The sequence below is a fragment of the Talpa europaea genome, assembly GCF_964194135.1.
Source record: "Talpa europaea genome assembly, chromosome: 1".
NCBI classification, from domain to species: Eukaryota; Metazoa; Chordata; class Mammalia; order Eulipotyphla; family Talpidae; genus Talpa; species Talpa europaea.
The window spans coordinates 44,412,501-44,434,908 of NC_140073.1; the positions used below are offsets into that span (position 1 = coordinate 44,412,501).

At 44.1% G+C, this 22,408-nt stretch overlaps 1 protein-coding gene and 1 pseudogene across 9 annotated transcripts in view; one reads left to right on the top strand and one right to left on the bottom strand.

Annotated features, from left to right (window-relative positions):
• Positions 1-3,245, top strand: part of LOC311180213 (large ribosomal subunit protein eL8-like) — a 59,011-nt pseudogene extending 55,766 nt beyond the window's left edge. The window contains exon 2 of the transcript in view: positions 2,735-3,245. The product of the transcript in view is annotated as a large ribosomal subunit protein eL8-like (transcript). The remainder of the gene's footprint in view (positions 1-2,734) is intronic.
• The window catches only part of STIM1 (stromal interaction molecule 1), a gene marked incomplete at both ends in the record, with an annotated part of 161,357 nt that extends 139,360 nt beyond the window's left edge, over positions 1-21,997 (bottom strand). For 7 of the 8 annotated variants that reach the window (XM_084246306.1, XM_084246304.1, XM_084246301.1 and 4 more), the window contains one exon: positions 21,859-21,997. In XM_084246306.1, the coding sequence (XP_084102432.1) occupies positions 21,859-21,997 (139 nt within the window). The remainder of the gene's footprint in view (positions 1-21,858) is intronic. The other variant, XM_084246305.1, reaches the window with a different exon arrangement.
• Positions 21,998-22,408: the final 411 nt, after the last annotated feature.

Below are 22,408 nucleotides of genomic sequence, written 5' to 3' on the forward strand. Positions count from 1 at the left end.
CAGGGAAACCTACTTCCCACAGTTCAGGGAATGTTTGAGAACAAAACAAAGCCCTCAGCCTTGCTAGAGTCACTCAGGCATGAGGGGTAAATTAGGTTTTTACTAGTAAAGGTCAACTCATAAATACCTGATTAACCCAAGAGAACATGGTCTGCTCCACGTCCTGTGAGAATTTTCAACTGATCCAGAACAGAAGTCAAGCTGAGTGCACGTTTTCAAAGTTATAACAATTATTGAGGTGTGGGGTGGGGTGAGAGGGTGATGGTTGACTATAAGAGCCTAATCCAGATCAGGTGAGACCAGAATTTCCCAGTGGAAGGTGCTTTTTCTGGGAACAACCTGCACTGCACAAGCCTGCAGTGCAAACATTACTTGCAGTGCAAACATTACCTGCAGTGCAAACATTACCTGCAGTGCAAACATTACCTTGACCAGGAAGATAGGCGTTGGCCCCCTGACCAAAAACATGGGAAATGCAGAGAAGCAAAGCTTATCAGTTCCAGCACCTCTGCTTACTTCCTAGGAGTTCCTTTCATGAAGAAAAATAGCAATAATTCTAATCATATGTAGGAACCATATTTGAAACACATCATCACATCAAACCCAGGACACTATTAGCTTCTTCCTCTGTGCTTCCATCACACTTGCAAATCAGCAAGGGAAAACGAAAGAAACTACCTGTAATTGAACATCCCTATATGCTAGGACTTGTACAAAAGTTTGTAATTAATTAACTTTTATTTTTTTAATCTTCCCAATAAACCTATATATCTAATTCTTTTTTCTTTTTTTTAAAGATTTATTTATTTATTTATTTATTTATTTATTTATTTATTTATTTATTTATTTATACAAGCACTGGGTACAGTCAGAAGCACGGGAGGGTGAGAGAATTCACCAGAGCCAGAGCGAGGAGCAGAACAGGTAGAAGGACCGAAGTACATTGCTGAGGGGAGCAGCGGGTGGCAGGAGAGGTCTGCACGCCACGTGGGACCCTCCTCTGGTGGCCGGGGAGCAGCCGGGGATCAAACCAGCGCTGCAGAGGCCGCGGGCAGCCTCGCAACCCAGTGCTCAACCGCTATGCCACCAGGGAGGCCCCTATATATCTAATTCTAGCCTTATTTTATAAATGGGAAAAATGAGCATCAGCAAGATGAAGCAACTTGCCCAGGAAAAGAGTTGGTAAAGCCCAGATCCCTTTATGACTCCATTCTACCCGATTACAAGACAAGGTTTCTTTCAACACATATTGATTGAGAGTTTACTATGTGCCATTACTCCTGGGTAGATATATAGCAGTGTATAAGACAAAACCCCTGTCTTTATGGAGCTTGCATTCCCAAACCAAGCTGCCTCCGTAATTAGCACACCACCCATTTCATAAGGCGATATCTACATTTCTTTCTCTTCCACCAGGCAGGATTCAACAAATACAGATTGAAGAAATGAATGCAGTCCTTTTCTTCACCTCACAGGAATTCCTCTCATCTGCTGCCCAAACACCAATCAAATGTTTCATCGATTCTGCAGCCTTCTTCCCACCTAGGGAAAATCATACTAAGAGCAAAAGCATCCTTGCAATGCTAGAAAATTGGCTCCAGTCACCCAATGAATATGACCATAATCGTACTTCAGAATTTCCAAAACACTTTACATACATTATCTTATTTAATCTTGATAAAATTAAACAGTAGGTATTATTCCCATTTCACAGGGGAATGATACCTAGAAAGCTTAGTTACGAGCCTAAGAATACAAGTGAGGGCCTCCCTGGTGGCGCAGGGGTTAAAGACACAGTGCTGTCAAGCTATCACCAGCAAGTTCGATCTGGGCAGGCCAGGGAGCAACCCACATGGCACAGCAGACCTCTCCTGTCTCACCAATTCTCCCCTCAGCAGTGTATTTTGGTCATCTGCCTGTTCTGTTCCCCGCTCTGCCTCTCATGAATTCTCTCACCCTCCCAAGCCTCTGGCCTGTACCCCAGTTCTTGTATAAATAAATAAATCTTTCAAAAAAAATGAAAAGACAGCCTATAGGATGGGAGAAGATACTTGCAAACCATATAAGGAGTCAATATGCAAAAAATATAAACAACTCACACAACTCAACAACAAAAAAATACTACCCGATTAAAAATTGAGCAAACATGGGCCTCCCCGGTGGCGCAGCGGTAGAGCGCTGGGTTACGAAGCTGCCCGCAGCCTCTGCGGCGCCGGTTCAATCCCCGGCTGCTCCCCGGCCACCGGAGGAGGGTCCCACATGGCGCGCAGACCTCTCCTGCCACCCGCTGCTCCCCTCAGCAGTGTACTTCAGTCCTTCTGCCTGCTCTGCTCCCCGCTCTGGCTCTGGTGAATTCTCTCACCCTCCCGCGCTTCTGACTGTACCCAGTGCATGTATAAACAAAACAAACAAACAAGCAAAACAAATAAAGAAAGAAAAACATGCCTCTATTAAAAAAAAAAAAATTGAGCAAACAATCTAAATAGGAATTTCACTAAAGAAGACATACAGAGGGCAAACAGACACGTGAAAAGATGTTCTTCATTGCTTAACATTAGGGAAATGCATATCAAAACCACAATGAGATTTCACCTCACAGTTACAATAGCTATTATCAAGGAGTCAAGAAATATTAAGTGTTGGTGAGGGCATGAAGAAGCCTCCTACACTGTTAGTGAGAATGTAAATGGGTGCTGCCACTATGTTAAACAGCACAGAGATTCCTTCACTGTAGCCCCACGACATCAGGCTACAGCAAAGGGCTGTTCTCTCTGAGCAGCTGAAAGCGCCACCCACCATTAACCAGTTCACCCAGACTTGAGATTACCAAATAGCAACTCAACTGCTGGACCTGACCCACAAGTACAGACCAGAGACCAAGCAAGAGATGAAGCAAAGATTGTTGGCCTGAGTTGAGAAGAAAGCTGCAGGCACAGCAGATATCCCCACAAAGAGGCCCCTGTCCTTCAGTAAGGGGTGAATACTGTCACTACCCTTGTGGAGAACAAGAAGGCACAGCTGGTGGGGATCAGACATGATGCAGGGCCCATTGAGCTGGTCATCTTCCTTCCTACCCTGTATAGGAAGCTGGGGGCTCCCTACTGCATTATCAAGGGGAAGGTGAGGCTAGGGCTGTGGCCCACGGTGAGACTTGTTCCACTGTCACCTTCACACAGGTTAACTTGGAAGACAATGGATCCCTGGCGAAGCTGGTGGAAGCTCTCAGGACCAATTACTATCACTGAATGGATATGATGAGATCCATCATCACTGGTGAGGCTACATACTGGGAGCCAACAACGTTCACATGGCCAAGTCGGAAAAGGCAAAGGCTAAAGAACTCGCCACCAAACTGGGTTAAGCGTATGCTGTTGTATCGTCTATAAAAAAAAGTTAATTAAAATTTTTAAAATAATTTTTAAAGACCTTTACAGGTTTGTCTTCTCAGGAAAGCTTTATCCTGTGAAGTGCTACACCGCTGTAGGCAAAGGCTGCAGAAAATATAACCCCCTAGTCCAGGATTAATAACTCAGCGTGCTCTTTATAAAAAGAAACCCAAGCACGCACAGTCAATAAGTACATTCCAGACACCAAGGCGAGGCTGAGCACTATGTTACACCACTCTGACCCAGGATCGAGTCTAGCTCTTTTGATTACAAGGAGACTAGCAGAGAGAAACAAACCCTAAAGCCAGATGCCAAGAAAAATAACTTAAGGAAAGGGATGCTTGCTCCTCAGGGACCCAAAAGGTATCTGCTTAGAAGGCCCTGTTGCCAACAACATAACAAAGGCGACAATAGGTAAACCTAGAAGACACAGGCCTGATTTATTTTTTCAGGGTCCCAGCCAAAGCTCCATCCAAAGCCCTTCCCCTTACCAGTCTGTCATGATACCTGAAATTCCAACACTGTAATTTCTTTCAGGTCTTTAACAAATACATCCTGAATACCACACTGTGCAGAAATGGGAGTAGTCCGATGAGGGAGAGAGATCCATGCCAGACTGGAGAGCGGGACACAATGCTCTAGGAAAGCATAGCAAGAAAATAATGTTGGCTGGAAGAACTGGAGAAGACTTCCTGGGGACAGGAAGTTATCTAGGCTTAGAGGGATAAAAGAATATGAAATTACTTGTGCTACCTTAGAAAGGTCAGGAGGGAGACACTTGGATTTGAATTCTAGTTCAGCTGCTTACAGGCTGAGTGACAATCAGGCAAGTTATTTTTCTTTTATAAGTCTATGTCTTCATCTGTGAAATGGGCATTATGAAAAGATATGGGCACATCTCAAAAGAAACCTGTGTAATACACTAGTCCCAACTGGACCATAGTGGGACTTAAATATTGTTTCTTCTCCCTTTTTCTCTTTAAAACAAGAACACACTAAAGAAGGATCCTCTGGGCAATGGGGATTACTTGCCAGCTAACAAAGTCAAGTCCTTGGGGGGGCTAACAAAACAGAGAATTGACCTGAAAAGGTATATAGTAAGTCTTTGGAGTAGCAAATCTAGGCATACCTGGATCCTGGTCTCAGCCTATACATCTCTCCACCATGAAATGCTTGGCAGGCCATTGTGAACAAATATATCATCATGCATTTAGGCAGGTGAGGAGGTTGAAGCCCACTCCTTAGCTCCTAAAGATAGATGCCCTGTGCCAACTCCTGATACTCCAAAAGGCTGAAGCAGGACTTAATATAAGGAAAGCATTGAGTCTAGCTGCCAACATTTTAATTAGTCCAACCTTAAAAGTCTATAACCACAGGAGATTAAAAGGAGCCCCCAAGGAAATCCTCTGCCCTTCACACAGTTCAGCCAATTAGATCTGCTCAAGTGCCCTAATTTTCATAACAGAATTCTTGAGGGAATCAGACCTCACCAAGTTCAGACACACTCTCAGCTGTGCAAGAGCGAGCAGCAGGAAGTTGGGTACTAGAGAGGCAGCGTCTAGTATGCCCTAAGGCCCTGACACCCTTCCAGCAGCAGTAAACTAAGAACTGCTCTCTTGTCCATCCCCCACCCAGTGTCCTTACTCCCAGTAACTATACCCTAAACTATCTACACTGAAACACTTGCAAAGGCTATTTTTGATTTTCAATTTGGGGCAATCTCAACCTCTTAATACCCACATTTCATTTTATTTTTCTTTAAGTTTCTTTTTAAGATTTACTTTTATTTATTGATGCATACAAGAACTGTGGTATAAGCCAGAGGTGTGGGGAGGAAGGGAGGTCGGTGAGAGGATTCACCAGAGACAGAGTAGGAAGCAGAGCAGGCAGATCTGCTGAAATATACAGCTGAGGGGAGTAGTAGGATGAGACAGGAGAGTTCTGCTGCACCATATGGGTTAGCTCCCTGGTTGGGTATCAAACTCATGCGCAGTGGCTGGTGATAGTTTGATAATGCTGATACTTTAACCACTGTGCCCAACACTCACATTTTAAATGAGAATTATCTGGTATATAGATGAATTCAAGACTCAAAATAACAGAGTTACATGGTAAATTAGGAGGGCAAGTGAGGCACAAAGGGGTACAGTCTTTTTCAAATTAATGATAAAATGTTACACTCAAAAGTCAACTAATTTTACATTTCCCAAAGGCTCTGGCCGTCTCCTTCATCACTATACAGAAATAATGCCAGGGTCACCACATTTTTTTCTTAAGAGGTAAAAGGAAAGGTTATGAGGCAAAGTGAAAATCTAGGAGACATAGGACAGTAAAGAGAGGGGACAAATCAGAGAATTATGTAGATGATGAGACAATAAAGAGAAAGAAAACAAATAATAACAAATTACTCATATTTGTAGAAGACTAAATGTTTGTTACATTATCTCATAAGATCTGCATGTGAAATAGATTCCATGATCCCCAAAGAACCTAGCATAGGAAAACTAAGGTTCAGAAAGGTCAAGAGTACCACAATATAAGTTAAACTAAGTCTAATTCCTAGTCTATGTTCTTTTTCATTAAACTAGATATTCCTTAAGGAAGGCTGTGAAGAATTAAGAGAACCAAACTAAGAAGAGGACAGGGAGGGCCTTCAGAGTGGTGTAAGGGTTAAGACGCAACCTATGAAGCGTCTGCAGCCACTGCAGCACGAGTTCGATTCCCGGCCAGCCAGGGAGCAATCCACATGACGCAGCAGAACTCTCCTGACTCACCCCGCTGCTCCCCTCAGTAGTATACTTCAGTCAATCTGCCTGTTCTGTTCCCCGCGCTGTCTCTGGTGAATCCTCTCACTGCCCCCCACACATCTCTGGCCTCTAACCCAGCTCTTGTACGCATAAATAAATAAATCTTAAAAAAAAAAAAAAAGGAAGAAGAAGAAGAGGAGGGAAGGAAAAAAAGTACAAAGGAAAAGAAAATGCTTTAAAAACAGAAGGTATCAGAAAAGTAAGCAGCTATTGTATTAATCAGAAAATATTGTATTCCCCCTCCACTCTCTCTCTCAGAGTAGTATGTAACAAGACATAAGACAAGATGACCAGTTTCAGGTCTGGCCCTGGTAGAGATCTGACACTACTAAGGACCTGTTACCTGGCAATACGCCTACTCCCTTTCTCAAGAATACTCTGGAACATGGTCACTAAGATCTAAGGTCAACCAAGGTGACCAGAGGACTCTGACCAGCACTACACTGAGTACCTCCATCCCAAACAAGGACTCTTCCCCCACAAGACAACTTAGCTCAGCTATTGCTCTGTCCTTAGACCTTGAGACATTGATGCTTGACAGAAGACCATGTAGGGCAAAGGGAAAGTAATAATCTTTTCTCAGGCCAAGCACAGCTGATAGGGTAAGATCACTCAAAATTCATTCAACATTTCCATTTCCCACTAGAAAACTGGAGTTGTGTGACTATTGAAAACTTGGCATTTCCCAGATCAGAAAATCCCATGTAAGCGTGAATGAGTAACCTAGGCCAACCCACAAAGTGAAAGAAGACCTTCCTTGAAAACCTGTGAGTTTTATTTGGCTGTTTTATTTGACCAAGACACTCATTTTATATATTTACTCCAACCCAAGTCATAATCCTAGAATAATGCCCTCGTACAATACTTAAGAGTTTTACAAAGTACCTTATCTTCTATTGCCTCCACGAGGTAGAGATTAATATCACCCCTCCCTTTTTTTTATTATTTTGCAAGTTCGTAAACAAAGGTGCAGAGAGAAAAAGCAACCCACTCAACATCTCACAACTAGAAAATGGCAAAGCTGGAGTTAAACCCAGATTTTACAATCTCCAAGATTGTCTGATTTTCCTACAGTGAAGGCCTAGCTTTGTTCAGAAACTTAATAGTTAAAAAATGAGACTTGTTTTCTCATACTTGGAATCCACCAAGCAGTTACCTAGTATGCAACCTCAGAAAAATCATCTCACGTTGTTAGGCACCAGAAAAGTCATCTATAAAGTGAACTGAGGTGAAACAAGTATAGAAAGAAGAGAATTGTTTAGTTCCTGAAATACCATGAAGAGTAACGCCTTGCCCAGCACCTTAAATAAAGCCAACTACCCTCCACTCATCACTCCCAGCACTGACCTTCTTTCTGACGGATATGTATTTCCTGTTAATGGCACCACCAGACTCATTACCCACATTCATGAGGCCTACCTTCCTTTCTCTGTACTTAAATTCTAAGTATTCTGGGCCTCCCAGGTGGCACAGCAGTTGAGCACTGGGTTGCGAAGCTGCCCGAAGCCTCTGCAGCGCTGGTTCGATCCCCAGCCGACGGGCGGGGGTCCCACATGTTGCGCAGACCTCTCCTGCCGCCCGCTGCTCCCCTCAGCAGTGTACTTCGTCAGTCTGCCTGTTCTGTTCTCCACTCTGGCTCTGGTGAATTCTCTCACCCTCCCACGCTTCTGACTGTACCCAGTGCTTATATAAATAAATAAATAAATCTTTAAAAAAATAAAATAAATAAATATTCTAAGTATTCTACTTCCACAATGCAGGCTCTGATCTCCTCTGCTCATAAACAACCGCAAAGTCTCCTACCTGAGATTCTCTGTTCCCAACCTCACCTCTACAGTGCATTACATACTCTGTGAAATTAATCTTCCTAAAGCAAAACTCAGGTCATGGGTTCCCCCTGCTCAAACCCTACAAGGACAATTTATTGTGTACCAAAAAAAGTCATGTCTAAACTCTTTAGCCTGACATTAAGGGCTATGAGGCCATGATCTTTTTCCTCAGTTAACCTCTTTTACCTTTTTTTATAGTAAGCTCCTTCATAAACAGTGCTCTCAAGCCAATCAGGATTAACTAATGTGCACTACAGATTCTTCATTTTTCCCACCCCATGTCTTTCTTTACTCATGACATTTTTGCTGACTGAAATGTTTTCTTCAATCTACCTTATATTTCTGCCTGAAGTACCTGTGAACCACTAAACTGTTACCCAACAAAGCTCCCCTGATCTCCCCAGGCAGAGGTGACCCTATCTTCTAACAGGACACCACTAGTTTCATTCATAGGACATTGAACTTACATCACCTTGTACAATAAGCTATAAAATGAAAGGATTAATGTAAGGATAAACAAGATCTCATGTATGTGAAAGTATCTAGCCCAGTACTAGTACAGAGTATGAGCTCAATAAATAAGAGCTCTTATTATAATTTAAAAAATTTTAAAAGTAGGTGCATATCTAAGTCCCCTATTATATTCAGTCCTTCTACTGGGCAAGGATTGCCACATACATAGATGATATGTTGACTAAAGAGGTAAAGAACATTATACAGAAACAGACCCTATCCTAACGCTTATATTCAGAAGAACTCAACCAGACTGCTATTTGTGGAAGATACACACTGAATACATACCGCTCTGGGTATGAAGCTATATATACACTCCACCAATGTAATATTCTCTTTCAGAAGTTATGGGAAATACCCTCTCTTTCCCTCTCCCAGGCCTGAACTCCTCTCTCAGTTTCTTCCAGGCCACTTAGGTAATTAACTAGTGCCACTAACAGTCTGATAAAGTGTATACTTCTTAATCCAAATGCACAGCTCCATCTAAATTCATATAATTGTTTCTTTCCTTCCCCACAAGTTATTAAACAGAAACAGTGTTGAATCAGATAGATTTACATTCAATTCCTGGCTTAGTTACCTTGGGGAAATTAAATTTGCAGAGTTTCAGTTTTCTCATCTGTAAAATGAGAAAAATATCCACCTTTAAGGAATGCTATACAGATGTCAAGCACTTAGTCCAGGGCCTAGTACATAACAGATGCTCACTAAATGGTAGCTCTCAACACCAGTCTTATCATTGAAGCTATTTGAGTTGTCTTAATTACACATTTATCTCTTCAGAGTTCCAGTGAACTTTGTCCTTGTCAACAAAAGCTTCTTGAAACAAGACCTCCACAAATTTGCTTATTCAGTAACACACACTCATAAACATGTAATTGTTTCTGACTGATGTACATAGTATACCTGAAAGATACCCATCTCCCCTGGCCACAGTATTTCAGATGCTGGCTCTGGGAACTTGGCAAACAAGGACACATTTGTTTTAACATACACTATAGTGATGAGAGCTTCTGAGGGCTTCTTGAAAGGCCTGAGATAACCCAAAGAGGCTAAAGTAGAGCAGAGCCACTGGATCACACTGGAGAAATTTAGAGGCATACAAGATTTGGAAGCCAGCCAGCCTGCCTGCCCGCCTGCCTGACTGCCTGCCAGTGAGATTTCTGGCCATCACTTAGGCCAGAGGTCAATTTAAGGCAGCCAGGAGTTCTGTAGATGTGGCTAAGAAAGGAAAGGGACAGAACTGTCCTAGGTGGGCCATGCTAACAACAGCACAGCTGATTCTATCTCCTCTACCATGATGGCTGCTCCCAAATGCCTTGAAGAAAAGTTAGTATGATGTCTGCTCAAGCTGGAGTTCTCTTAAGACCCAGGGAGTTCTCAACATCACAGTGATCTTCATTGGACTATCCAACCTCCTGGATGCAGAAGAAGTCCAATGAAATTAGGCTCCCTCCTCTATCCCACAAGTGAGGCAGCAGTTAAAATTCAGTTCATTCAGCTGATTCAAGTTTGACCTGAGGCAAATGTGGGCCATGGAACCAAAGACAGGGAGTAGCAATACCCAAGGAAGCTTTGTTCATTTCTGTCCTCTACAAGCATAGCCCTCTCCTCTACTCCTACGATAGCCACCTGCTCAGGGCAACCACTGCTATGGCAAATGAGAGCCACCAGCCAGAGTAAGAACAAACCATCCCACAGTGTGACTGACAATAGTCACTGCGCACTGCTTCAGCAGGTGCTCAATAAATAGGGGTGAAGTACTAGCCAGCAGAAAAGTAGAGCCCACAGAACTTTGAAAATCCACGGTGTGGATTCTATCCCTAATCTCAGAGTACTCTTGTCTTAACTTTTCATAGGAACTGATATCAATTTACTTGGCATTCTCAATCCAAAGATTAAGTCAATATTGCTCATTCATTTATTAATTCAACAAATCTATTGGGCACACTCTCTCTGATTGCACTGTGCTAGACAGTTAGGATGTGAACTATGGTCAACAAAATAGACGTGACTTTTGCCCTCAAATGAGAAGGAAATATGCACAAACATAAAAACAAAAATGAGGGAGAGGATTTTAAAATCTCTACTACTGGGCCTCCCCGGTGGCGCAGCGGTAGAGCGCTGGGTTGCGAAGCTGCCCGCGGCCTCTGCGGCGCCGGTTCAATCCCCGGCTGCTCCCCGGCCACCGGAGGAGGGTCCCACATGGTGCGCAGACCTCTCCTGCCGCCCGCTGCTCCCCTCAGCAGTGTACTTCGGTCCTTCTGCCTGCTCTGCTCCCCGCTCTGGCTCTGGTGAATTCTCTCACCCTCCCGCCCCTCTGACTGTACCCAGTGCATGTATAAACAAAAACAAAAAAAAACAAGCAAACAAATAAAGAAAAACATGCCTCTATTAAAAAAAAAAAAATCTTAAAAAAAAAAAAATAAAAAAAAAATAAAATAAAATAAAATCTCTACTACTATTTCATATACATTAACTCTCCTTTAACCCCACGTTTCAGGTAAGGACCTGACCTAGGTCATGTCAGAGGTGATGTTTTCATTGAGGACTCAAGGACCCAGTGCTCTTGATTCTGCATCAGGCTGTCTCTTGCCTTGAGAGACATACACAGGTTGTAAAGTGCACAGAAGTACAGCAGATAGCAAATGCTACCAGAGTTTGATAAGGGATGAGATGACATTTGCAACTAGCATCAGTGTCAGGGAGGATTTCACAGAAGACTGACAGGTTATATGGGAAGAAAGAAGAGGACATTCTAGAGGAGAGTAAAATGACATAGTAAAGGCAAAAGAGAAGCAGCATAAGGTGTATTTTGCAGACCAGGACAAAGGAAAAAGCCCAGCTATGCGAAGATGTAGAGGGGAACAGAGGAAGATAAAGTGAGCAAAGCAGTCTGGGGTCGGAACCGTAGGTCAGAAAGGAAACTACCACCCATAGAGAGATTTTGATGTCTGCACCTTCTCCATTCCAAGCTTCCTAGCAGAAAGCAAAAGTACAGTGCCTTTAGCTTGCTGCAGGTTTTTCTTTCCATGGCCTTTCACATGAAAAAACTCTGCTCCATTCTGACAAATATGACAGGGCCACAGTTATTCAAATCTCACCTACTCCAGCAAGTTATGACAACAAAGACAATGCTTTGTCAAATTCTCAGTGCCCAGGGGAGGGAGAGGGATCAAAACACGGAAGGAAGAGCACAAAGGACTATGATGATGGTGCACAGGTGAATTGGTGGTGGCACTTTTATGGGGACTACACCTGAGAGGAGAAAGCATACATTGTACAAAAAATAAAGAATGATGCAAAATATCTATAAATGAAATTAATAATAAATTTCCATCACCCCAGGGGAAAAAAATTCTCAGTGTCCAGAAAGCTTCCCCTTGGCACTTTCCAGGTGCCACAAGTAACCCCAGAGGCTTTACATACATCTACCCTGCGACTGGAGGCCCCCAAATCCATACATAATGTAACCAGCCTAACAATGGTAAGACATACAGTACAGCTCTGACCTACCTCCTTCAGGAAGTCTACTCCATACATCCCAACAAACAGAGCTATTTCTCCCTGCTCTGAACTGAGATTGCCAAGACAGTAGTACAGAATGCAGACATTAGTCACCATATGCCACAGATATTACTGGCTTCTTTTTCTGTGCCTTATTATATAACAGCTCTCTAGCTGTTAGCTCCTCAGAAGCAGCACTTGAAGCTGACTTTATAAACCCCCAATTCTGCCCAGTCCAATTTCTCCGAACACAATACAGTATTGTGAATTGCTTTCTGGTTCTCCTCTGTATAACTCTCAGACCCCCTAACAACCCAAGCTAACCACATTAGGAGAGGGACGCTCCATAACTGAGTGGGAAAAACATGTAAATGAGAGTCAGACAAAATTAGATTCTAGCCCCAGCAAAGTAAAACTTTGGGCAAGTTGGTTCTTCTTACATGTAAAATGATGACTTTGGGAGAGATGGTCTTTAAAAGCCCTTCCAGGTTTGACATACTAAGTCCTAGCACCTAACACCAAAGGCCTAAAAGGTCTACAAGCTTTTCATCTGTCAATGTGTAAGTCCCAGTTCAAAGCCACTTAGAAGTCTAGGTTTCACTAATGCCATACACAGCAACATGGATGGAGCTAGAAGGAATTATGCTCAGTGAAATAAGCCAGAAGGAAAAAGAAAAATATTGGATGGTTTCACTTATAGGAGGAATATAGGAAAACCAAATATGACATCAGGAGAAAAAAAATAATAACAATACACAAAACAAAACAAAAACCAACAGACAATTATAAACTAGAGACATCCTGCAGGGTTGGAGGAGGGAGAGAGATCGGAGCAAGGGAGGGAAGAGCACAGAGGACTGTGGTGATGGTGCCCGGATGCATGGGTGAAGGAAATTCTATGGGCACTACACTTGAGGTGGGGGGGAAGCAAACATTGTTTAAAAATGAACAACAGGGCCTCCCCTGGTGGCACAGCGGTTGAGCGCTGGGCTGCGAAGCTGCCCGCAGCTTCCGCAGTGCCAGTTCGATCCCCAGCCACCGGCAAGGATCCCACATGGCATGAGAGACCTCTCCTGCCACGCCCACTGCTCCACTCAGCAGTGTATTTCTTCGTCAGTCTGCCTGTTCCGTTCCCTGCTCTGGTGAATTCTCTCACCCTCCTGTGCTTCTGATTGTACCCAGTGCTTGTATAAATAAATAAATAAATATTTCAAAAATAAATAAATAAAAATAAATAAATAAAAATGAACAACAAGGGGCCTCTCTGGTGGTGCAAAGGGTTAAGATGCAACCTATAAAGCTACCCACAGCCACTGTAGCATGAATTCAGTCCTTGGCCAGGGAGCTACCCAATGGCACAGCAGACTCTCCTTACTCGTCCACTGCTCCCCTCAGCTGTGTATTTCAGTCAATCTGCCTGTTCTGTTCCCCACTCTGTCTCTGGTGAATCCTTACCACCCCCCACCCACACACACATACACCGCTGGCCTATACCCTAGTTCTTGCATGCATAAATAAATAAATCTTTTTCTAAAAAAAAAAAAAAAAAGAACAACGATCTGAAATATATATAAATGAAAAATAAATGAAAAAAGTAATTAAGTCTACGTTTCACAAGCCAAATTGAAACAGTAAAGACTCTAAAATCAATAGCTGCATAATGGGCTCCAGAACTGAAGTTACCAAACAAGGAACTGGGAGGCAGGACCAGAACTTAGGATAAAAAGCTAGCTTAAGAATGAACCTTAAACAGGGGAAGAGTACAGAGGGAAGGGCCATGTCAGCTCTAAATCTTAAAACAATAAAGTCACGCATGAACCAAGAGGACAAAATACCAAAGAGAGTACAGAAAGATTCAACAAGACTGTAGGAGGCAAGAAAGGAAGGAAGTCAAAAAAGCTAAGAAGACACAGCACTGAAAAACAATTGTTCCCAAGAGCACAGCCTTAGGGTAATGTCCAAGGTGGCTACCAGTGATCCCTGCCTTCCTGGTATCCATGTCCGGTGTAATCCCTTCACTTTGCTTATGGGCTAGACTTACTGACTTGCTTCTAACAAAGAGAATATGGCAGAAGTGATGGCATATCAATTGCAAGATTGGGTGATCTCTCTCTCTCTCTCTCTCTCTCTCTTCCCCCCCCCCTTTATCTCTCTGTCTCTTGCATCACTCATCCTGGAGGAAGCCAACTGTCATGTCATGAAGCAGCCCAGTGAAAGAGAGGTCCATGTGGCCAGGGACCAAGACCTGCCAACAACCATATAAATTAGCTTGAAATCAAATACTCTCCCCTAATTGAGCCTCCAGCCCTAGCCAACAGCTTGACTGCAACCTCATCAGAAACCTTGAGCCAGAGGCACCTAGCTAAGGAGCACCCAAATTCCCAATCCACAGGAGTCATGAGATAACAAGTGTTCTGCGATAATTTGGTATGCACCAATACAAGTGGGGACATTTTACGACTGCAAATGGGGCTAGGGAAGTGGTTACACCCAGTAAAAGATAGGGGTATAAGCAGGAAATACGGTCAAATACTACTATCTAGACTTTATCAACAGCTTCCCTACGGCCTAAGGAAGTCTTGATGATTTTTTTTAACAAAGTCAAAGAATGGAAAATTCTGAAAGAGTGAACTTCTAAATAAGTGAGGCTCCTTCTTCAATAACCCTTTCCAAGGAAAATTTTTTCAACTTCTAACCAAGTGCCTAATAAACTGTAGTAGACTCTGAACCAGACAGTAAATCCCCTTCAGTTGAATTCTACAAACTTTGTAGTATATCAAGTATACAATGCAGCCTTATGCTACAGCAACTCCTGAGGAGCTTAGGTGTGTCAAGGAAGGTACCTATACAGATAACTCCAACAAGCCACAGCATGGCTGGTAAGATGACAGATTCTACTATCACTTCACTATAAATGACGAGATTATTCAAACACTTTTGTTAACACAGCTATGGCCAGACCATTAAGGCTACAGACCCCATGTGCCAGATCAGTAAGGGACACACTGGCAGGTAATTTATGCTGATAAAAAGAGTATGAGGGCCTCCCCGGTGGCGCAGCAGTTAAGCGCTGGGTTGCGAAGCTGTCCAGAGCCTCTGCAGCGCCGGTTCGATCCCCGGCTGCTCCCCGGCCACCGGAGGAGGGTCCCATATGGCGCACAGACCTCTCCTGCCACCCGCTGCTCCCCTCAGCAGTGTACTTCAGTCCTTCTGCCTGCTCTGGTCCCCACTCTGGCTCTGGTGAATTCTCTCACCCTCCCGCGCTTCTGACTGTACCCAGTGCTTGTATAAATAAATAAATAAATAAATAAATAAATAAATAAATAAATAAATAAATCTTTAAAAAAAAAAAAAAGAGTATGGGTCTGGTACACAGATGTCCAAAGTTATAGTTCTGAACCTACCACTGTTTGGTATGTGACTGAGAACACAAATTTCTCAGCTCCATATTTTTCATTTTTAAAGTGAGCGTAATAAAAGCAGCCCTACCTACTGCCAAAGTTGAGGATAAAATAAAATAATAGATGAAAGGGATAAAAAAAATCTGAGCTTGGATAAAAATACAAAGTATCTTGGGTAAGCATACCTCCAAAGGTTGGGGAAAAGCCCAGAAAGGTTCCCAAGATATATGTGATGGTTGAAAGCAAAAGAGAAAATACAATGTCTTCAAACCAACCCTGATTCCAGCTTTTCCAACAAACTGTAACAGAGGTTTTAGGATAGGCACAGTAAAAACAGAGATAAATAAAGTACAACCCCACCTCCCTTCTTCCACAAAAACCTTACATTTGTGAGAGAGCAAACATATATACAACTCACTATGTGTTACATTAGAGATTTATACAAAGTTTCATGAGGTAATGAAGAAAGCTCTGTATTATTATTTTATTAAGCTATATTGTGGGCGCATGGGTATTCAATCTGATATTCTTTTTTTTTTTTTTTTTTTTTTTGCATAGAAGAACTGGGGTGTAAGCCAGAGGTGCAGGAAGGTGAGAGGATTCTCCAGAGACACAGTGGGGAGCAGAGCAGGAGGATTTACTGAAATATACTGCTAAGGCGAGCAGTGGGGGAGACAGGAGAGGTCTGCTACACCATGTGGGTTAGCTCCCTGGCAAGGAATTGAATTCAGGCCATAGCAGTGATAGCCCTAAGACTTAACCCCTAGGTCACAGGAGGCCTTCCATGTGATATTCTTTATACTTTGTTGTGTATCCTAAATATTTCTTAATTTTTTTTTATCAGCAGTAATAACAAAGGAAAAGAAAGAAAGCTCTATCAGAGGTCCTGCTTGGTATCTTTCTCTCTCCCTAAAAGTCTGGCAGACAGAGCAGCTGGGTTTCCCACAAAGGGAAATTCACCATTGCATGTCCATGAAGTCACCCAGCAATGTGTGTCAAAGCTACTCAGCAGGAAACAGTGGCCCCTTGGGGCCCAAACCAAAGTCCTGTGGAGACCTAGGAAACCACTCCCCTCAACAAGACCTCGTCCCTTCCTAGCCAGAGAACAGAAATTCTTAACATGAAGGCCCCACATTCCCTTGAGTAGCATTCCAAGGACTGTGAATTTGGATGGGAAAGAAATTACATCAATATCCTTTTACTGAAAGCTACCATTTCATTCAATCATATAGTGCAGGCAACCAGCACATTATTAGCAGTCCCTATGATTCGGGTCACAGTAGAAATTAGACATTTTCATGTGATGTTACATTGTTGTAGTTATCTCAAAACATTGTTTATATTTGTCATTACTTCAAATTCATGGTTGCTTTTAGACCAACTGCTAGGTCACACATGACTGCGATCTTCCTGTCTTCCGGCCCTCATGCAAGGTAGCTGGCCAAGTATGAAGCAACTCTGTCCAGTTATTGTTCAGTCACCAAGTAGTGGGGCTCCAAGACATCCTCCACCCTTCCCCAAGTCAGACCACTCCCTCGTGGGTCTCTTTTGCCTCCACCCAAGCCCTCCTTCCAGGAAGCCCTTTACAACCACCTTAGCCTATCCCAGTTCACATAGAGCTCTCTTAGTGCTTAACCTACACTGTCTATACTGCCTGGTTTTGTTCTTTATTAAGCCTGTGCATAATGTCGTTTTCAATAGTCTCTCAATAGCTTCATCCTTACTACCAGAATTAGACTTCTCTGGTAGCCCCAACTTCCTTCCATAGTACAAAGCAAGCACTCATTATGGACTTGAGGAGCGAATAACCAATTCAGTCACGGTCCCCAACTCAAATGTCTTTGTCTCAAATGTCTTAACCTAAGGTGGAACTTCTATTTGATACCTCTCTGTACATGAATTTCCTCATCTATAAAAATAACTAGGTTGAATTAACCAACGTTTCCACCTCTTAAGTTTTGAATTAGGTAACTACGTTTCATCTCCTCAAGATCTGATAAAAATGATGGGGGAAACTGAAAATCCTCCCCCAGGTCTCCCAGGGAGTTAGTCACTTGCTCCTCTGAACTTCCCGCAGTCTTTTATACATATGTACAATAGCTCTTCCATCATTTATCACAGATTTGAGAGAGTGTAAAATCTATGGCTGAAGTGGAGATAGGAGGAAGAGCCAGGCTGCCAGGGTTCGAATTCTGGCTCTCTTCCCTACTATCTGTACGATGTTGGCAAGTTGCTTAACCTCTCTATGATTCTATTTCCTCACCTGTAAAACAAGGATAATATCTAGTACATAAGATGGTTGTGAGAAATAAATGGGAAAATAAAAATGCTTGGAATCATACCTGCTACATAATAAACACCAGGGCCTCCCCTGGTGGCGCAGCGGTTGAGCGCTGGGCTGCGAAGCTGCCCACAGACTCAGCCAAGTCCCACCCACCTGCCCTTGGCCCCAATCCAGATCCAGGAGCCACCCTCAACTAAAATTAACATAGCCACTAAGAAGTGGGCAGAGAAGTGCCAGTTCAATCCCCAGCTGCCGGCGAGGGTCCCACCTGGCGCGCAGACCTCCCCTGCCGCGCCTGCTGCTCCCCTGAGCAGTGTATTTTGTCGGTCTGCCCGTTCTGTTCCCCACTCTGGCTCTGGTGAATCCTCTCACCCTCTCGCGCTTCTGACTGTACCCAGTAATTTATAAATAAATAAATCTTTAAAAAAAAAACATAATAAACACCAAAAAAAGTGTTGCTATTATTATTGATGTATTGATGTTTTAATGTCCTATTAGACATGACTCCTGCTTTAGCTGGATCCCTGTCTTCCCATTCTCCATCACAGAAATCAGCTGTATGATTTCTTCCATGGCACCACCACAAGATAATACATTTATCTATGTTTTCATTTCCTCTCACCCCCACTAGACTAGAAACTCCCTGAAGGCAGAGAATATGTCTGTTTTGTTCATCCTTAAATCCCAAACACCAAACATAGTACCTGGCCCAGAACAGTCACTCAAATATTTGTTAAATAAATAGCACATGAGCTGGCACTGTTCAATGTTTGCTGAATAAATTAACCTAGCTCAGGGTGATTATCAAAGTTAAAGCACGGGTGCAGATGATGTCTTAGCTGCCCCGAGATTAATGTGAACCCCTCCCCAGTCCCCAGCACTTGCCTCAGCCAAGTCCTACCCACCTGCCCTTGGCCCCAATCCAGATCCAGGAGCCACCCTCAACTAAAATTAGCATAGCCACTAAGAAGGCCAGGCCATTTATAGCCTTGGAGGCAGGGCAACTAGCTGGGTGGGCAGGCAGGCCTCTGGCTTCCCACTCTATCAGGAGTTGACTAAGAAGCCAGCCTGCACTCCACAGACTGTTTAGAAATGTATCCTCCAAGGTCCTGTTCCAGCTATACTGAGTCAAACCACAGTTCCTGACTAGAGGTCCTTAATACTTCCAATACTAGCAGTCACAACTCTAGACCCACCTGGAGTCCTATACACATATTCTGCAGAAAAGTTTAGAATTTCTGGAGGCAATGAGCTCTGAGTCTGAGGGAGGTTCCAAGCATCAGCTCCAGGTCAGCTTCAGAAATGCAGGACCCAGAGAACTACAGCCAACACAGATTTTTACTGAGAAAGTGACTTCACACAGCTTGGTGTATAGGCATCAGAGTGCCAGGAGGTAACAGAAATTGCCTCTGCATACCCAATAAGAGGATCCCCTAGCAGAGCACTGACCTTCACTACAGCATCAGACTTTTAAGATGCGCATGTATAGGGGCCTCACTGGTGGCACTGGAGGTTAAAGACACAGCATTATCAAGCTATCACCAGCCACTGCAGCACTAGTTCGATCCCAGGCCAGCCAGGGAGGTGACCCACATGATGCAGCAGACCTCTCCTGTCTCACCTGCTGCTCCCCTTAGCAGTGTATTTCAGTAGATGTGCCTGTTCTGCTCCCCACTCTGTCTCTGGTGAATCCTTTTATCCCCTCCCCCTGGCACCTCTAGCCTAGACCCCAGTTCTTATATGTATAAATAAATAAGAATTAAAAAAGGAGAAGATGGTTATGTATATAAATCCAACAAGGAAAAAAAAATCTAATTCTCTGGTCCTTTTCTTCCAGCCCCTGCAGAAGAGTCTCCAGAAGAGAAAAAGATAGGCCTTTTCTTGGATCTGTTACAGAATCACCAGGGCCTCCTTAACTAACTCACCAGAAGGAAAGGAACATTCTCTTAGACCTGCCTGGAGCTCCTTTAATAGGGCAGGGCCTGAGAAGATGCAAAAAGTCTAGGATTTAAGTAGCAGAAGACCTGCCTGTAAAACAGCACAGGACCCAGTTTTTTCACCCTTAAAAATGGGAATAATACCACCTGCCCTGCATTCAATAGAGCTATTGTGACACTTTTGTGGGGGAGGGGGAGGGAATAGCTATAAAATTGCAAATTATACATGATAGAGAACATACAATTGATTATTGAATCTGATTTAGAAAAGTGGCAGTTTTGCAGCTTGAAGGGCAAGTAAAGCTCCTATGTTCTTCTTCCCAAACCCTTCAGCAGAACAATCAACAAACCACCTCTTTGCAAAAATGAGCCCCCCATCTGAGTCAGAGACAAAGTCCCAACCAAAGAAACAACCTACCAGAACAATATTACTGAAGCTCCCAGGTTCTTAGAAACCATGGTCGTTCCCAGCATCTGGGATCTTTCTCTGAGACCTCCCTCCCTGGAATTCAGTATTAGTTTAACAACAGAAACTAATTTCTGAACTGAGAGGACTCAAAGACCAAAAGAGAGGCCTAAGTGGTATAATCGGCACAGCCAGGCCAATTGTTTGGAAGGCTCTCTCTCCATAAGCTGAAGTCATGGGGTGGTTCTGAGGAATGCCATCATGCCCTAGGTAGGTACACACACACACACACTCTTCCTGATGGCCTGCTAATACTGAAAACTCAAAACTTCATCCCTTTAGCTTGTGTCCAAAATAAAGAACACCTCCACTCCCACAAAAAAAAAAAAAAAATTCATTTTATGTCAGACACTCCTATTTCAGGGAGAAAAAAGGACATATTATCAGTTATAGACAGGGATGACTGTGGGACAGCAGAGAGGTTCCTTGGGTGTACTAAACAGCGGGTCCTACATCTTCCTACTAGTCTTTCCCTTCACAGGCTAATGAGAACTAAGCTTTGAGCTAGGTTTCCACAACCAAGGAGACACTGTACAGAGAAGCAGGATTAATATGCAGGAAGGACCTATCTTCAAAGTAACAGCCTGCCATGTTGTAGATACGGCAACCCTGGCCTCACTTGGAATCCGGCCCTTTGGGTACCTGGAATCACACCCAGCCCACTCCAGGAAGTGAAAAGTAGTTTTCCCAAAAGGGTCTACCACCACAGCCAACCTCTAGATATAGCTATGAAACTCCTCAGCTACTATGACCTATGTTTCCTTTTCCTTGTATCCACGGGTATCCACTGAGCCATCTCCTCACTCAAGCTCACTTAACTCTTTAAAAGAACCCAGTTATAAACCTTGTGCACTGTGCACCCCACTGCTCTGGGCAGATTACAGAGACTGGGGGAGAAAATGGGGAAAGAAAACTGAATTCCTTCTAAACCTTGCATAAACAACTGAATTTCTAAAATGCTCTTTTCCTCTGCAACAGAATACCAGGGTTCCTGCTATCTGATAAACCTCCATGAGAGCAAAGGAAAAACCAGGACAGATCAAAAATATCATAGAACTTCTAACCTCATCAGAAAAAAGAAAGAGAACAAGTCAACAAGTAGTCGCAAGAATTATATCATGCCCGTGTCAAGAAAAGCTATTTTACTCCCTGGTGGTACACAGAACTCCATCTAAGGAACTGCCTTGATATCTCCAGTGGGCACAGCTAAGAGGCAGCAGACTGCCTGAGGGAACCCCATGGACTGGGGTTCCCATGCTTGCTGGGATAAAAAGACACACCTGAACACTAAGCAACAGGGCAGAAGAGTTGGCCCATCCCAGACTCTCTGCCCATCCCAACTAGCTTCAGTCTCCTCAGTGATGCCAAGTGCTGAAATTGGCCAAGAGCAATAGACTTATCACCTGCCCAGGCTCTTCTTCCAGACAAGAAATCCTGAGACAGGGTCCTGACTTGTCTATCTGAAAAGCCAAGATGCCCCACAGGTGTACCTCTTCCCACTAACAACAAAAGACACGCTGAGGAGGGAAGAGAAAAGTTGTTCAGGAGAGACAGAAATACTACCCACGGCTCCTGAATAAAAAGAACTCCTTGGACAACTAGGAACAAGCAGTACAATATGTGGATCCGCCATCAAGCACGCATGTAGAAACCTAGGGCTCAACTTACCCACTCATCTCAGTTCTGAGTCAAAGTCCCTAGCCCAGCGAGCCTTTGGCAAAGTCTTACCTGCTGCAGTGGACTCCTCAGAACTGCCCCCTGAATTGGTTCCCGTAGCCTTCTCGCTGTGACTATGGCTGAGGCTCTGGCCGTGATGCAGGAGCAGCCCCCAAAGAAGCCACAGAGCAAGACGGGCGCACACATCCATGATTCCAGGGCTCAGTCACCATGCGCCTGATGCGGACACCTCGGGACCCCAGAGGCAAAGCCGGGAACCCGGGAGTGCAGCCGACGGTCCTGGAACCCCAGGCAAGACGCCCTCGAGGCGCCGCAGCTGCCCAGCCACCCGCGGGCCTGCCGTCTCCGACAGCCAAAGGTCAAGTGCTCCAAGTTTGGGCGCGGGAGGAGGGCCGGTGCCTCGGTCCGGGGAGCGGCTCCTCTGGAGCTGCAGCGGCCTGAGCGCGCAGCCTGCCCCGGCCGCTTCCGGAGAGTTTGGACCCGGTGGACGCGGGGCCGCTATCAGCTCCGCTGCCGACTACACCCCACTGGAGGGGGCGGCGGGCGGGACTCCCGCGGGCACGGGGTGGGGGAGGAAGGAAAGGCAGAGCAAGAGGGGCGC